Source organism: Castor canadensis, chromosome 1, assembly GCF_047511655.1.
Source record: "Castor canadensis chromosome 1, mCasCan1.hap1v2, whole genome shotgun sequence".
Taxonomy (NCBI): Eukaryota; Metazoa; Chordata; class Mammalia; order Rodentia; family Castoridae; genus Castor; species Castor canadensis.
In genome coordinates, this window is record NC_133386.1 from 139,058,925 (window position 1) to 139,072,736 (window position 13,812).

A 13,812-nucleotide genomic window follows, 5' to 3' on the forward strand; every position below is an offset into this window, starting at 1 on the left:
ACTAGTAGCCATGGGCAGCACCTCTGTCCGGTGTGAACTTGAACAAATATACTTGCACAAACATTTACACATAAATGCATACACAAACCACACCTGGACACTTGTGCATACACACAACTGCGTAAGGCAGTATACACATACCTGTGTGTACACACACACACACACACACACACACACATACACACACACACACGCTCATTGCCTTCAGGTAGTGTGCTCTGCCCACATCCACTCCAGGCCTGAAGTGTGGAGCACAGTGTCCAGAGGGAGGAGCTCCTAGGACTGTTCCCATACAGAACCCTTAAAGATGATGCTGGGATATCTTTTAGTCCATGGCCTCCACCCTAGGCCACAGACAGACCAAGACATTCTCTCTCCTGAGGAGCCTCCCATGGTGGAATCTGGTCCTGGCTCTCAGTCTGTGATCTGGCATGCCTGGGCAGGCCGCCTGTACAGGAGGACTGCCTTCTTCCCAGGTGAGCCTGCCTGAGTCCTGCCTCCCTCTACCTGGGCTGCCTGAGCCCTCAAGAGAACTGGGTCAACCTTGTTGCTTTTGAGAAGTTTGAGGCTGGACAGGGTCAGAGCCTTGCCTTAAATCACCCGTGGAAGTGGTTGAACCTGGTCTTCTGCTGGATAGATGTAGGTGAAGCACAAGACAGGCTGACAGAAGCAGGACACAACACATGGTCACAGGGGAGGGGAGCAGATGTGGGCTCTATTGAGGGTCTGCCAGCACCAATCATAGGAGATGTCAAAATGGAAACCATTGTTTGACTTAGCCTCCCCTAGGCACCACAGCCTGGGCTGGCCCGTGGGGACATGGGGAAGGATCAGATGGTCCCTGGCTTCATGGACTGGGGATATGTGAGGAAGGGAGAAGGCAGTGTCCATAGAGGAGAGAACAACCTGGGTCCACGTTCTGGACTTGATCAGCAGGTGGTCTGCAACATCTGTCCCTCTCAGAGACTTTTTTTCTTTCTTTCTTTCTTTCTTTCTTTCTTTCTTTCTTTCTTTCTTTCTTTCTTTCTTTCTTTCTTTCTTTCTTTCTTTCCTTTCTTTCTTTCTTTCTTTCTTTCTTTTTCTTTCTTTCTTCTTTCTTTCCTTTCTTTCTTTCTTTCTTTCTTTCCTTCTCTCTCTCTTTCCTCTCTCCCTTCCTTCCTTCCTTCCTTCCTTCCTTCTTTTTCTTTCTCTCCCTTCCCCTCTCCTCCCTCCCTTCCTCCCCCTTCCCCTCTCTTTCCCCCTCCCTCCCTGCTTCTTCCCTCCCTCTCTCCCCCTCCCTTCTCCTCCCCTCCCTCCCTACCCCCACTTGGTTTTATGCTTGCAAAGCAGGTGCTCTACTGCTTGAGCACCTCCAGTCCATTTTGTTCTGGTTATTTTGGAGATAGGGTCTTGTGAACTATTTGCCTTGAACTACAGTCCTCCCAATCTCAGCCTCCCAAGTACTAGGATTATAGGTGTGAGCCTCCAGTGCCTGACAGAGCATCATTTTCTTATAACACAAGGCTGAATCAGGGACTCCCAGGAAGTGCTTGGTAAGCAGTGTGTCATTATTGTTAGAAAAAGGCAGGGCCAGTCCTTGGAGGGACCTGAGGTCAGGTGGGTCCAGTCTTGAGGCTGGTAAGTTCTCAGCTGAGCCACCCTTTCCTGAAATACCCAGGCTGGGGCAGGGGCCACTATAAGGGCCAAGTGCCCCTAAGGTAGGAAGACAGAAAGAGGTGACCAGAGGAGCTGGGTTTGGCATTCCTGAGCTGGACCTGGGAAGGACAACTGGGGTTGGACTTCCTGGTGTCAGAGGTAGGCAGAGGGTGTAGGAATGGTGGGCATAGGACCCTCAACAATTGTGTTATTAGGGACAAAATAGCTGAGAAAGTCCACTTTTCTTACCTGCCTTTCATCAAGCAGCAGGACATGAATTTAAGGCACAGATAGTAGCCAGACGGCTGGGGTCAGAATTTTGGTTCCACTGTTTACTAGCTGTGTGACTATGGGTAAGTTACTTAGTCTCTCTGTGCATCAGTATTCCTCATGTACAAAATGTGACTAATTATAGATCCTATCATTGCTGAAAAAATAAAATATGTGACATATAATAAGTGCTCAATAAATGTTAAAGCATCCCAGCCCCATATGGATACACTTGACCATCAGCGGCCAGACCTGACCCTTGCCTCTGTGGGATGGAGGTCAGCCAGGAATGAGAGGCATCTTGCCAGGGCTCTCATACTAGGCAGTAAATTAGAATTACCTGGGAACATTAAAAAGCTATCTGTGATGGGAATTCCAGGCATTAGCATTTTTAGATGCTTCCAGGTGATTCCAACATGAGCCAGGGTGAGAGAGCAGCACAGGACCACAGAATGTAGCGGTGGAGTTCGGGTAGGATCTGTCAGAATTGGAGGAGTCCTAGCCTTGGATAGGGCCCCTTTCTACCTGTGAAAACTTGGCAAGGCCCTTCACCCTGGAGGAGCCTTGCTTGCCCCTACTGGGAAGGGGCTGCTTGGGGGAATTTCAAGAGAAGATGTTTATGAACTGGCTCTGTCTCCTACTAAACACTAAAATAAATACATTTGCTTATTTATTGACTCTAGAGTGCTAACCTTTTACAAGTGGGGAAATTGAGGCCCAGAGAGATACATTGTCTGCTCAGAATCACATAGCAAGTCTATGATACAGTTAGGACTCAAACCCTCTGAGGAATGCTTGAATCTGAAAAATTGACCCAGAAAGAATCTCTGTTGAGGGAGACAGAACACGCGCATAGGACTCCAAGTAAGATTTAAGAAATAACTTCTCAAGAGGTGGGTGCTATGGAGGCCCTGCCTAGAGTTAGGAGCCCAAGAGATGGTGGCTGTGCCAGGCTGGGGCGGCTGGTCTAGCTGAGATGGTCTTCCCTAAAGAACAAAAGGCTCTGGCCAATGACTATCAGATACTCCCTGGGCACCTGTGTCCCACACAGGCTACCCAAAGCCCAGGACTGAGGCGGTGACACATGCTCAGGACTTACCAAGAGGTTTGTACACCTGGGCTCAGACAGTCCTTACAGTAGCCCTTGCATTGACCATATGTTTTTTCACAGGAGAAAACTGAAGCCAAAAAAACGGAATGGAGGGCTCTTTTTTTTGGGGGGGGGTAGGCAGGACCTTTACATATCTTAGCCTGTGGAATGTTCTCTACAATGTTAATAAATAGAATAAACTGCCCTATTTTGAAGATGCAGTGGCCCAGATCCTCTACCTCTCCCCAACTTCCCAGTGCTGACTCCCAGGAAGGGCACCAAAGGGCTACCCTGATGACAGAGGTAGTATTCAAGGAAGATCTCCTGGGAGAGGTGGACTCCAGTTGGTCCCTGAATGATAAGCAGGCTGAAAAATGCCAGAGGGCATTAAGGGTTGGGTAGCACCGGCAAAGGCTTGGAGGTAAAAATGAGGCAGTCACTGATCTAAGTAGAGAAGTATAAATGTAGGGAATGGTGGTGGTGGTGTGTGTGGGGGTCAGAGCTGGATTGACAGATTTGAGTTGTAGAAGGTCTAGCATGTCAGGCTAAACTCGAGTTTGGGCTTTATTGTATTGGCAGAAGGGAGCCACTGAAGGTGTTAAGAAGCATGTGCCTCAGAAAGAAAAGCTGGAGAATCCTGGTGTGGAAGGTCACCCCCTGAGCTAGTGGGATAGTCAGAACTCTGCTAAATCTATGCCAGGTTCCTGGACTGTGTCCAGGACTGGGCTCAGTGACTCAACATTGAGGAAATTGCTCCCCAGGGGAAAAGGGCCCAGATGAATCACCCCAGTTAGGCGGGGAGTCTGGGGGCTCATTAAGTCACCCTCAAGGGTTGGGGAGGTGGAAGTTGCAGAGAGTGGGGCAGGCAATACAAAGGGCAAGGTTCAGGTCAGATCTCACCTAGGTAGGGCTGACAGGGGACTCTGTTTGCCTTCCCTTTATTCTGGGTTTGAACTTCCTGGCAGTCCTGGGAAGAAGCTGGGAAAACTGAGGCCCAGAAAAGTCGGGAAGGGATCTGACTAAGGTCACTCAGTAAGTCGCTGGCAAAAGCTAGGCTAGATCCAAGCTCATGCTGCAGTCCAGACACATCCCACACCGCCACCGCTCTCATGGCAAGGGATGGTTAGGAATCCGGGGGTCTAGATAGAGAGCTGATTGATCCATACCCTACCAATCCCCACTCCATTCCACCAGCCCACTGCAACAGGGGCTCGGCTGCGTCGTGGCGATGGGACACCAGGGGGCGCAGGAGGGTCGCAGCTGCCGCAGATGCCAGAACACACAGGCCGCTCTGCAGAGAAATGCGCTCCCAGCGCGCGGGTCGCACCGCGGAACTGCGGACTGCTCGGCCCTGGGGCTTGCCCCCTCTGCAGCCTCCCGAGATGCTGATGCCTGCCTGCCTGCCTGTCCTGGGGGCTCAGTGTCCCCATCTCACACTTAGGAATACTGCACCGGTGTGTCTGTGCGCACGTGTCTGCCTCGCACATTTGCTACAGCCCCGGGGCTTGTCGTCTTGAAGCGACCTCTAAAATTCTCCCTGACTCTCCAGGGAGGGGAGCACGCCCAGGGCTCCTGTATAGTGTCCGAGGTCCCTTTCTCCAGTTCCCTTCTTTACATGCCCCCCCACCCCCACCTCCCCACACTGAGCTGGTCTCGGCCTCGGGGGCTCTGGCCAGGACCCAGGTCTTGAAGCGGTGGGTTGAAGATGTGGTCAGCCCGGGTGCGGGGGTCTGGGGAGCGACCCCTGCGAGACAGCGAGAGGAGTAGTATGGGACAAGGGGAGGGCAGCGAAGGCTGCGGCCGGCTCCAAGTGGGGATCCTGAGAGTGGACAGGCTGGAAGAGTCTAGGGAGGGGAGAAGCCAGCAAGGGAGGGGAGAGCCGGCGGGGGTCTTGTGGGTCGGAAGATCCGACAGCTGAGCGGTGCTGTCCCCTGCGGCGGGGAAGTGGGCGGGGCTGGGGCGGACGGGGGCGGGCAGGGGGCGGGCCGGGGCGGGGCTGGGGCGGACACTCCCGCGGACCCGGCGAAGCTGTCGCGGACGCGCTGACCGAGCGCAGCGGCCGGGCCGGCGGGGCAGGCGGGCGGGCGGCTGCGAGCATGGTCTTGGTGCTGCACCACATCCTCATCGCTGTTGTCCAATTCCTCAGGCGGGGCCAGCAGGTCTTCCTCAAGCCCGACGAGCCACCGCCACCGCCGCCACCGCCGCAGCCATGCGCCGACAGCCTGCAGGTAGGGGGGGCCCCCCTCATTCTGGGCACCGGGAGAACGGGGTGTCCAGGGATCGTCCAGCCAGGGCCAAGTCCTCTGCGGAGCATACAGTCGTCGGCTGTACGGTCCACCCTCCCCTGGACCCCTTGAACCCTACTGAGAGAGGGGACCTCTCCCCCAGTTCCGAACCCCACTCTTGTGCTGGGACTGCAGCCCAGACCCAGAGGGAGCCCTTGAACCTTCAGCTCACCACCCAAATGCCACCCTAGACTCTGAATCCCGTTTGCATCTCGAGGTCTATCCCCCAGCACTGAACTAATCCACAGGAGGGGGACCCCAGTTCCCACTGAGAGCTCTGTTCCAGCCCCCCAACTCCCTCCTCGCAGATCAATGGGAGTAATCCCAGCCCAAACCTCTGATCCTACACTATACATATCAGACTCCAGGCACACCCCACCCCCGACCTCCTGAACCCCACCTCAGAGTTTGGACCTCACCTCAAGACCCAGAACCTGCATTCCACAGCCTCAACTATGCCCCCACCCAGGTTCCCACTCAGTCATTTAGACTTCAGTCCTTAGCTCCCACCCTACCCAAGGGTCCAAACTCCTTTTCCCACCCAGGCCTCTTCCTCCTATGCAGGACTCTCACTGGCCTCTTCCCCAGTCTCTTCTTCCTGGTCTCCCCTCCTCTGTTTCTTTCTGGGTGTGGCAGCCCCACTTCATTCTCCACGTTTCTCCTTGGGTTTCTCTCCAACTGTTGGTCTCTCTCTCTCTCTCTCTCTCACTCTCTTTCTCTCTCTCTCTCTCCTTCTCGCTTTGGTTTGGCTCTGCCCTGTGTTGCCCACCACTCTCAGTCTATTCCTCTCTCCAATTTCTCTAGATCTCTATCTTTATTTTAGGGTCTCTCTCTGGTCATCCCTTCCCCTTTATATCTGCTTCTGCTTTGGGATGAGGAGGGGACAGACTCAGAGGACAAGACTGGTATTCCCAGGGCCTCTACCCCCTCCATGTTCTCAAGCATGGCATGGCATGGCATGGGCTCAGGTCCAAGGGCCTAGACATGGAGTGTGCTGCCCTGGGGTGGTACCTAGGATCTGAGGTGGGTGAGGATCACATGGTTGGGGCACTGGCATTTTTAACTTATACTCCCTCATCTCTGCTGTGACGGTCCTGACTGAGGCAGCTGAGGTGGGATGGGGGATGTCGGTCACCTGTGGTGGGAGCTGTCCAGGGCTGGGACATACATCCTATGTGTTTGTGTGAATATTTCTGAAAGTGTGTATCATGAGCTGTGTTGCATGTGTTGGATGCACCTTGTGTGTAATCATGTACATGGACCACATATCATGTCACCATGAGTGGGATAATTATTAGAGGGATTATGGTGGGTATGGAGATTGTGAGTCTGTGTTGTTAGCATGCTGTGTGTGGCCAGGGAGGCAGTGTTGTGGGTGTGTGACTGTTGTGTGTGTATGTGCTTGTGTGTGTTATTGCAGGATGGAGTTGTTACAGGGGCAGCTGCACGAGGAGGCTCGGATGTGTGGTTGTGTATGTTTTTGGTTGCTGTGTGTGGCCAGGAAGAGCCCTGATGGGGACCGATGGGTTTAATTGGGTGTCTGTCAAGAGGAGTTGGGGGTTTGTGTGTGTCTGAGTGTTTTTGTAGCCTACAATGGCTTCCAGGCACTGTGGAACATCCTGGGTTTGCATGGGGCTCTGTGTGTTGTTGTGGTGACTGTCTGTATGACTCTGGAAGGGTCCAGCTGATCAGGTGTTGGGGGTGAGTAGGAGAAGCAATGTGCCGGCAGGGTTGTCTGGGCTTTATATGCCCACAAACATGTGACATTAGGTGTGCATATTATTTATGCAGGGTGTGTCTGCATGTATCTCTATGACTGGGTGGTATGTGTGTTGAATTTAACTGAGTGCATGTGTCTGTGGTTAGGGAGGTGAGTGTGAGGTGTGTGAGGTGCAGGGTGGGAGACTGAGTGTGAGTGTGGTGTGCAGAGTGGGTGTGTGAGCTGTGTGACTTTTCAGTGTGAGGTGTGGATTCTGTGCTCTTTTCTTTCTCTGAGCTGTCTGTGTGTGATGAAGAGTATGTGAGGTGTGTTTAGTGAGCTAGGGGTGCATGCAGGGTGGAGCTGTAGAATGTACTGCAAGGGGTAAGGGAGTGTGCATAAGGTTTATGTGGTGTGAGGAATGAGGTGTATTTGTTTGCATGTGTGCAGAATACAGCAGGTGCTCCATAAATGTTTGTAGAGTGACGTGTTTGTGCAGGGAGAGTTTGGCCGCCATCCTGTCCTTGCTGAACTCCCAGTTAGGTTTCTACAGATGCCTTTGCCTGCCCCCCACCCAGGCTGCCCCTACCCTTTGCCCTTCATCCTCTTCACTTTGACCAAAGCCTTTGTCTTGGGTTTCCGGCTGAGCAGGCGCTGGACAGGCAGGCGGCAGGCGGCAGGCGATGTCGCAGTCCGGGAACCTTTGTTCTTTTCCTCTTAGCTTGTCCCGTTTGGGACCAGGGTTTGGAAGGGGGGTGGGGAGGATGCACGTGTCAGCAAGGTCACTGTGTTTACTACTACCTCCCTATAGTAGGGAGAGTCTGGGCACAGGCTCGAGGCCAGGTGGTGTCTCTGAAGGCACCATTCAGTGCTAGAGCAGCCTGGGCTGGGCTTGGAGTTAAGTCTGTCAACCACATGCTTTTAGTCCTGCGGTGGCCTAGTGCCCTTTCTGGCTCAAACCACTGCTTCAGGGATTCTGAACAGCCAAGCCCCCCCTTACCTCTTCTCCCCTCTCCTCTTCCTTTCTCTGTATCCCTGGGCTGGGGGACAACCAGGAAGATTTCAGTCTAGGTCTCCTTTTCTTGACCCCACATCTAATGGTAGAGAAATAGTCCCTTATCCTCACAAAGACCCTTACCGGCAAGGGGAGACCTGGTCACGTTCTTGGAGACCCTGTAGTGTCATGGGGAAGATCCCAGGCAGTAAAGGACCCAGATCATACCCTCCAGAGACAGCTCTGGGAAAAACCCTCCTGGGCAATCTCCCGACAATTATTTAAGATCATAAAAGTCCAGGACTCCTTGAGGGTGGAGGCACAGAGACAGTCAGAGTCGGTTAGCAGAGTGGCTGGGCCCATACTTCAGCAGCACCTTCTAGAAGGTTGTGGAAACAGAGTGAGCCTGAGCTAGGTCTTGGAGGGGATATAGGGTGGGTAGAGAAATAAGGCCTGGAGGAAGGTTCTGAACTGACTGGAAAAGGGACCTTGGAGCCATCAGTACTGGCTGGCTTGGGGCAACCATCCCTGGCCTTCAGCCTTTTCAAGCTGTCATGCCACCTTTTCTCATCCCACTGTCTTTGGCCAGAATCATTGTCATCACTGTTGCCTTCCTCCTCCTCCTCCTCCTTGAACATTCTTTCCAGCTTCTGAGGTCCTCTCACGAATGTCTCATTTAATTAGTTAGCTCATGCAAGGTCCAAGAGCATCTATGGAGACCAAGTTGGTGTCCTGGTGGTCCCTCCTTCTGTGTGGAGTCATGCTGTCAGCCCTGCAGCTCAGAGCAGCTGGCCCCTCCCTCTGCATTTCCCCCAGCCTGAACTGTACCTGGATCCATCATGTATGCATCCTGTTGGGGTCTGCCTCTGCAGAGGTTGGACCTGGGTCTCCCTGTCCCTATCCTCTGTGCCCTGAGCTGGGTTTGGCATAGCCATCAGATGTCCCGTGACTGTTCTGGAGGGTTGGTAGTCCAGCTGTCACCTAGAGAAACTGAGGCCCAGAGCAGGGAGGAGACTTAAGCCAGCATCTTCATCAGATACTCCTCTTACCACTCTTACGAGTGGTCTCTCGGGGTTGCCAGAGACCACTAGAGGTCAGGTTGCTGGTCCAGGTCACACAGCAAGGTGGCAGGGCAGTACATTGTCCAGCTCTTTTGGCTGCCAGACTGGGCTCTGGCCTCAGCACCATGCTGTTCCCTGGCTGGCCTCTGTGCTGCCTGTGGCGGGTAAATGATTATTAATGACCCCCCTGGCAAAGAGACAGGAAATGCTTCCCAGCCACAACTGGGGAGCTGCTCCCTGCCAGCCCCAGTCATGCATACCCGCCTTGGCCAGGGTGTCGCACTGATGTTATCTCCATTCCTCCTCAGCCTTCTTTGCTCTTCCTGTCCACCCACCTCCCTGACCTTGACCTCCCAGGGGTAAAGGACAAGAAGACAGAGTTTGCTTTTCCATATCATGTTCCTTATCATGTTCTCAACCTGACCCATCTAAACCTTCTTTCTTGTTCCATAGAAGTAGCCCCTCCTCCAGGAAGCCTTCCCTGGATGCCTGACCAGTCCTTCCAGTGACTGCTTCCATAGGCCCAGAAAGCCCTGAGTCTCCCTCACTATAAGCCCTGTTCTCAGTTCTGTGGCTTGCTTTGATGGCTCTAGGGCTGGTCTGTTCCCAATTGCTGCTTAGGACTGACCTGTGGAGTGGAGGATACCCCCAGTGCCTCCTCCAGGAGGCCTCCCATCAAGCCCAGGGGTTCTTGCCTTCTCTGAGCACTCTGCCCTGCCTATCCAAGTCACACACTGTGTACTGCCAGGCCTTCATAGGTGGACATTAGTGAGCACCTACTATGTGCCAACAGGGAGAATGGGTACAGATGAGCAAGATGCAGGCCTTAAAGTCTTCCATGTCTTCCCTGAAGTCTGAGCGACGCTGCATCGCCACGACAGGCAGCTCAGACCTAGGGGCAGGTCTAAAGTGATGAGGGAGCAGGGATGCTGGTAGTGTGTGGTGAGGGCAATAATGGAGACAAATTCAGGGACACAGTGGCCTGGCTAGGGACACTCATTCAGCCCAGAGTGGGAGGAAGGGCAAGTTGAGGAGCTTCCAGGAAGAACAAATCTAAGGGCTGAAGGATGAACCAGGAGCAAGTTCTGGACAGAGTGAAGGAGACACCGTGGCTCTGACTGCTTGTTGGGCTTGTCTGTGGCAGACAGAGGGAGGAAGACCTGCATTCACTGGTCCCACAGCTCCATGGGTGGAGTTGGATCCTGGAATGCTGAGGTGGCTGAGTTGGTAGGATTGGGGGGGTGGGGTGTGAAGCACTAAGTGACAAGGGATGCTGTTGGTAAGGCTGGCATGGGCCAAATTGTGCAGGACTTAACAAGCCATGTTAGGACCGTGGATGTTTTCCAGAGGAAACAGCATGAAGGAGTTGAGAGATGGGATGAGATGACCAGGCCTGTGTGTGAGGCAGCTACCTGGGCCATGGTGTGGAGAATGAGGCTGAGGTGGTGTCGTCCAGGTGAGGGGTGATGAGGCCTGGACAAGGAAAGCTTGAAGGATGGAGGGGAGGAGACAAGTGGTAATTGATGGAGGAGGGAGACAGCGGCAGAGGTGGAGGAAAAGGGAGGAGAATGTGCTGTTTGTGTGTCTGGGTAGGCTCTGTGAGCCTCTATGAGGTCAGAAGTGTGTGAGGGTGGAGGCCTGGACCTGTCCCTGTAAGGACTGAAAGGTCTCAAAGGAGCCCACCATCTCTGAGGCTAACCAGAGACCCAGAGACTTGGACCCTGTTTAGGACTGCTTTGTCCTCACCTATACCATTGAGAACTCAGGATTTACTCTGGGCAAAGGGTGTTCAGAACTCAAAAATTAAAACAAGCTGTGAAAAGTAATGCTTAATAAAATGCATATCCAAAAATGTACAAATGCATTCCAAAATGAGTAGAAATGTAAATTTATGAAAATGCTAAATGTGCACGATCCTGCTCATGTAAATTGTAAGCCTCAGCTGCTTCCCTGGACTTTGGATCCAGCTCCCTTAAAGCCACTCTCTGTGATGTGACAGCTCCCAGGGTCAGGGCCTTCCTGTCTGGGGAGTCTGCCCTCCCTTCAGCTGATGATTGGGAGGGGCAACAGGCATTTTGTTTTACCTGCCCCTCACCCTGAGGGAATTGGGAGTTGGCCCTATCCATGGTTGCCTGTATTTGGAGGCACACAGGAATAGGCAGTAGGGGAGGTGGGGAGAGGGGAGCTTGGGAAGGGAGCATACTGAAAGGGGAAGTGAGAGAGATGCAGAGCAACCTTGTCCAGCAGACAAAGCATTTCAGAATTTGAAAGTTGCCCATTTCCTAGAACATCAGCTTTGCTAAGGTCCAATTTTACAATCTTGGGGTTGGATACTGTTTGGCCCCTCACTGTCTGGTAATCTTGCACAAGACCATTTTCTCACCTGCAAAAGGAGGAAGTTGAGGGGTCAATAACTGTGTGAGCTGTAGATCTAGGGCTGTGTGATTTGAGAACTGTGATTGTCAGCTTGGGGCCTGCGCTGGGACAATGCTAGCTTTCCACGACTCTCAGCTCCAAGCTAGGGCTGGGTGGGTGCGTGGTTGTGTGATTGTGACATTCTGTGACTTTAAGATGCTGAGACTCTGGGAGCTGAAGATACAGACATTCTGTGCATCCAGGATTCTAGGATTTGATGATGTGATGATTCAATGATGCTAAATGGGGCTGTTGGGAAGAGCTGCAGCCACCTGCCTTGTTAATGTCAATGTCCAGTTATTAAAAACATAACAAGAAGCAATGGAGACAGATAGCTTTGGGTGACAGGCACACTCCCCTCAGAGGGAATGGAGGAGGGGGCACATTGGCATTAGAGGAGCTGGGAGACCCTTTCAGCCTGGTCACATAGGCTTCTCTCCTGTCACAACAGACTTGGTGCATGTGCATAAGAGAACTGCTATTTCCTAAACTGGCAGGGTCTGGGACTCGATCCCTTCACCCTGTCTCCATCCCCCAACTCTTTTGGATTATGGTGGGAAGGTGCACTCTTCCATTCCCCAAAGTTTCTGTGAAGAACTGTAGAGAGTGGAGGAAGAAGAGGCCTCTCACCCCTCTTCCCTGACAGCAGCCTGAGGGGAAAACAGGACGTGAGCATTTTCCTGGACATGGGTGTGGTGGTGCAGGAACCCCTGCCTGTGAGGGCCCAGGACCCAGGGTAGCCAGAGGGTCCCATCATCATGTCCTGTCAACCCTAGTCCTGCCCTGAGGGTCAGGGGGCCTGGAAGAGCTGAAGGGGCCCTGCCTGTGTTGCAAGCCCACAGCCCATCCTAGCTTAAGGCCAGCCCATTTGTCCTGTATCTTAGTGCCTCTTGGGTCATGAGTAGGGGAGGGGTCTGGACTCAAAGGGAGGATCATAGTCTTCTAGAGCCCATCCTAGCTGGGTCGGTAGAAGCCCAGCCCAACTTCATATATCTGAAGGTGTTCCTGGCCTGGTGGGCTCACAGAACAGAGTTAGCCCAGGTTCCATCGCACAGCAGGGGCTTCCTGGTTCCCCAGGTGTTCCTCATTTTCCCCTGCTTTCCCTTTCCCCTGGGACACCCTGGGAAGCAGGAGCTGAGGCAGGACCCAGGTTAGAGGGTAAAGGGCCTGTCTGTCACTCTGCATCTTCCCCCACAGGCCAGAAAGCAAGTGGGATGGGGCAGCTGCTCCCCGTCATCCACAAAGCTCTTGTATACCACCTCCTGTCTTGGCCAGAGGATAGGGTCCCCAGCAGGGAATGCTCCCCAGCTGCCCAGCTTGAGTGTGCTTCTTAGGGGCTCTCCCCTCTCAACTCTGCCACTCTTTCTCTTGCTGTCCCCTTCCTCCCTCTCTTCTCTGCTTGTCCTTGGCTCTCTCCCGATCCCTTTAAGTCTCCATCTCTGGCTCTCTTGATGTGTAAGCCTCTCTCCAAAGATAGACTGGGAGGGACTCAAGGAGCCCACCAAGTCTAGTGTTTTCCTTCTGGTGAAGGGTCTGGTTCAGAGATGGAAAGTCCTGTCCAAAGTTACACGTCGGCGAGCTCTGCTATACCCCTTCCACTCCTGGGTCAGATGCCCCCTGCCCTTGGCCTCAGGAGTTCAGGCTCTGAAGACTGACTATGCTAGGCCCAGTTTGGAGCAGAGGCCACAAGCACCTCCCAGAGTGTGGTGGGCTTCTTCTTTCCCCACAGACACATGCAAGCCCAGCACCAGTATACAGGAATCCCAGGTGAAGCTTGACTACACAGATAGGCGACCACTCTGGAGGGCCTGGCCTGCTTCCCTCCCTGTGAAGTATCACATGCCTCCTTTAGGAAGCCCCTCAGAACTGCTGCAGAATGGCCCTATCCCACTAGCTCCTTGGTGACAGCTGAGCTGCATGAGCCTATGTGAGCCTCCCTCAGTCTGGGGCTCCTCCCTCAGTGACTCCAGGAGGGGCTCAGTTTCCTGTGGCTGGGTGGGGAGAGCCCTGAGGTCCCCAGAGGACATGGGACAATGGGGAGGCAATGACAGATGAGGTGTTTCATCTTCCCCAAGGCAGGTTCCACCCTCCCGACTTCCCTGCCTGATGTGTGGGGCACAGCCCTTGCCTGGGGACTCCTTAGCACTAGGGTCCTGTCTGGCCCCCCAGTGCTGAGGTCAAAGAACCAGGAGTCCTGACACCCCCACAGCTGTTCTCTGACAGGACACCATGGAGCTCAGGTCCCTGGGGCTCCAGCAGCACACTGGTGGTCCATGCAGATTCCCAGTGCATCTGGGGGCAAGTGTGTGTGACCCGGGCTTCTCTGGCTGCTTTGGTGGGATAGGAGAGTGGTTAGCACTGGA

General features: G+C 53.6%; 1 protein-coding gene across 2 annotated transcripts in view; it reads left to right on the forward strand.

Annotated features, from left to right (window-relative positions):
* The window catches only part of Pde2a (phosphodiesterase 2A), an 89,677-nt gene that overhangs the window by 23,666 nt on the left and 52,199 nt on the right, over positions 1–13,812 (forward strand). For both annotated transcript variants that reach the window (XM_074083806.1, XM_020163913.2), the window contains exon 2: positions 5,142–5,223. In XM_074083806.1, coding sequence (XP_073939907.1) covers positions 5,205–5,223 — 19 coding nt within the window. In that variant the 5' untranslated portion in view covers positions 5,142–5,204. The remainder of the gene's footprint in view (positions 1–5,141; positions 5,224–13,812) is intronic.